This window comes from Triticum aestivum, chromosome 4A, assembly GCF_018294505.1.
Source record: "Triticum aestivum cultivar Chinese Spring chromosome 4A, IWGSC CS RefSeq v2.1, whole genome shotgun sequence".
Taxonomy (NCBI): Eukaryota; Viridiplantae; Streptophyta; class Magnoliopsida; order Poales; family Poaceae; genus Triticum; species Triticum aestivum.
In genome coordinates, this window is record NC_057803.1 from 570,004,460 (window position 1) to 570,007,925 (window position 3,466).

The 3,466-nt window shown below is 41.2% G+C and overlaps 1 protein-coding gene across 1 annotated transcript; it reads right to left on the bottom strand.

Annotated features, from left to right (window-relative positions):
* Positions 1 to 52: 52 nt before the first annotated feature.
* Positions 53 to 2,033, bottom strand: LOC123082328 (7-methyl-GTP pyrophosphatase-like). Its single transcript, XM_044504680.1, has 9 exons — positions 1,795 to 2,033; positions 1,631 to 1,702; positions 1,459 to 1,533; positions 1,284 to 1,370; positions 1,113 to 1,182; positions 931 to 1,022; positions 673 to 714; positions 433 to 513; positions 53 to 319 (listed from the first exon to the last, which is right to left on the bottom strand). The coding sequence occupies exons 1-9, from the start codon at positions 1,828 to 1,830 to the stop codon at positions 236 to 238; spliced, it is 639 nt and encodes a 212-aa protein (XP_044360615.1). The 5' UTR covers positions 1,831 to 2,033; the 3' UTR covers positions 53 to 235.
* Between the last annotated feature and the right edge of the window lie 1,433 nt (positions 2,034 to 3,466).

Here is a 3,466-nt window from a genome sequence, read left to right on the forward strand (position 1 = left end):
GGCTTAGGGTTAGGATCGTGCTGCGATAGATACCATGTAGAAAGGCAAGATGTGAGCTGTGCAATCGCGATGTATTGATTGATGCACCAGACACGTATATATAAGTACAGAGATGAGTCACAACCTCAACTATACAGAGAAAACAGGAGGTAAACCCTATACACAAACATATACATACACAATATACTCAACATACAGCAAACTCGAGACAGCTTGTTCAAAAAATACAGTCCAGCTAGGATGTGGCTTCCAGCGATTCTCGGATGAGCTTCTCCGTGAGCTCCCTCGGAAGCCCTCGGACACTGTCTGCCGTACCGACCTGCGCAACAAATCAAAATGGCAATGGAATCAGAAGGGTCAAGTGGATTTGCAGTCTGTCTGTCCTCTGTTTTCAAAGCAGGAGCTCTGGGCCGTATAGATGAATCTGCTCACTAGTTCCCTGATGAAAGGCAGCACCGATGGATGCGTCAGCTTGAGCCCCCCGGCCACGCACGTCATGTCTCCCTCCTTCACCTGCAACACAGGCCACGAAAAGGATGCAGTCTTATTCACCTACTGTTTTCCCAGCCATTTTGGGTGCAGAAGTAGTGCATAACATCTTGACACAGGGATACAATTTTTGTTTTTTTCTGGTAGTATAATCTCCTGGGCGTAGATGGAAAGGTTACTTACGATTTCCTCGATGAACTCGTGCGGTATGTGGTGGAAACAGATCTGCAGACGGAGATGCGTGTCCAAATCATTTTAGGTTCAGTCTATTTCTCTTCAGGGATGAAAGCAGCGAGTTCAGGCAATTGAAGTTAATCTGGTACTCCCTCCGTTCCAAATTACTCGTCGTAGAAATGGATGTATCTAGAATTAAAATACATCTAGATACATCCATACGTGCGACAAGTAATTCTAATTCATAACGGAGGGAGTAGTACATACCTCGGGTATATCCCAGCCCCCCTTCCTGCCTCCGGTGCTCAGGTTGGTCACCAGAACATAGTTCACCGCAAACGCTCGATCGCCCGAGTACCCTGCCACAGCACCAGGCACACCACACAGCATTTCTCTGATTACCCAACGTGTTCTTCGCGAAACCAGGAGAAGGTGAAATGGTTACTTACCCTTGATGAATTCTCTGGCTTCTTCCGTGCTCCTCGGCCTCTCCCTGATCGCCCCCTTGCTCACCATGACCTTCACCGGAAAATCGATCCAACAATCAACCACTGTGCAGTGTGCACAGCAGCTACCGTTTATGCCTGAATAGAACTGAGTTGGTTGATGCCCATATATACCTGGTCTGAGGTGATCAGAAGGGTAGGCCGATCTCTGCTGTCTCCATCACCGCAGCCGTCAACAAGATTCAGTTTAATGGCGTCGGCCTACATGTCAAGAAACAAACGTCCTAGGATTGTACCACAAAGTTCATAGCAAACTGAAGATTGTTTCCTGAGCCGTAGCAGCTGCTACCTTGGCTTCGGCCAAGGCCTTGACCAGCTCCTCTGGCTTCTCCCTCCTGATGGCCCTCTCGTCGATGTCAGCGCTCTGGCAGCACACACACCAAATACCCACTCCATCAGCAGGCAGGTAAAGAGGATGAGGCGAATCTCGAAGCTTGATCGGCAAGTGCAGGGTACTCGACCATGGTGGCGAACTGGTATCCCATGTCTGACAGAATCGCGCGGCGCGTTGGGGACGACGACCCGAGTATGATCTTGAAGAAATCCCATGAAGCAAGTAGCTTAGAGGAGATAAAGCGCGGCCAATTACCGAGAGAGATCGTAGGTTGATAGGAGATGTGTTTACCTTGAATGATGGGGAGTTGTTGGAGCTGGAAGCCATGCCTGGCTCTTCTCTTGCGGAGCTCAGCTGAGGATTCTGAACCGTGCGGAGGCTCTGATCTGAGGCTGTTAATTTGTTCTGCTGCTTCCTTGGATTCCAAGTATCCAAGCCTCGAGCTGATTAGAGTTGGAAGTACTACTACTTGATAATTATAACAAAGGGGGATTAAGGATTGATCATCGGTACTAATTTATTCAGTGCTTTTGACGGTTGACCAGTTGTACGCGGCAATGTGGATACTTGGAGTGCGGCATGACACTTTACAGTGAACATTCCCCTTTATCTGTCGGCAAATTAATTTTAACTGAAATCAAACTTTATTAAATTTGATCAAGTTTTTTTTGAAGATATGAACATTTACAAAAATCTATATGATGTGAAAGTATATTCAATAATGAATTTAATGGTATTGATTTGGTATTGTATATGGATTTTTTTTTATAAAATTGGTCAAAGTTTGTAAAATTGGCTACCTCTTTTTCTGCGAGTAAAATTGGTCAAGCTAATATGTGGAGTAAATAAAAACAGGAGTAATGAAAGTTGGCTACTCTTTTTCTATGAGTATTTAACAAACAACACTTAATCTACTTAGTTGAATTACTTGTCAAATCCCAGAAAAAAGAAAAGATTTACCTGTCAAACAAGACGATTGACAAGAGTCATATTCGTATTCATTGATTAACTCCCTTTTCTATGAAAAAAGATAGAAGATTATCTACCTTCTAAATATTTTTTAACTAAAGCATATCCTCGCAAAAAAATGTCGAGCATAAAGCGAAGGCTTATATTCTATTAAATTGTTTTTTCAGAAAAGTTGGTGCAACATATATATATATATATATATATAGGGTCGCGCTATTCGTCACTCTGGGTGAGTAATAATTATTGTTCACCCCCTCTATTTTACCATCAATGCACCGTAATTTTACGTTTCGTAAGTTTTGTCTTATTTTTGACGCAAAAAGGGACCGTAAGAAAATATATAATCGCCGTAAAAAATATTTTATCTTATGTAAAATTACAAACGTAAGAACATAGTCTAAAATACACATAAACTGCAATTTTTCTTGTTTTATGACCTATATTTTTATTTTCTTATGTCAAATTTTACATAGTGAATCAATATGAATGTAACTATTTGAATTTCAAATGTAATTTGTTTATGAAGCGATCGTAAGATTACCTCGGGTGAAGAATAACTTATTCTGCACCCTGATTGATGAATAGCAACACTATATATATTTTACCTATATAGGAGTAGGATTTTCTACAAGTGCTTGCCACAGAACTAGTTAAGGGTTTCAACGGTGCAAAAGTTTTCAAAAATTCTGAAAAAAATATTGAACCAGCACACCTATAATATAACATGATCCAACGGAGAGATTAAAGAAATACGACTATATGTGTCCTGGACCAAAAAAAATAGTTCAGTATATATTTATGTCGCAGTGAGCTGAAATGCTTATTATTTTTGGCTAGGACACATAAATGCATATTTTGACAATCCCTCCGTTGGATCATCTTATTACATTAGAGAGATGCTCCCATATTTATTTCATATTTTTTGATAACTTTTGAACCGTTAAAAGTTTAGTGACACTGAACTAGTTCCGTGGCAAGATATGGTAGACACAGT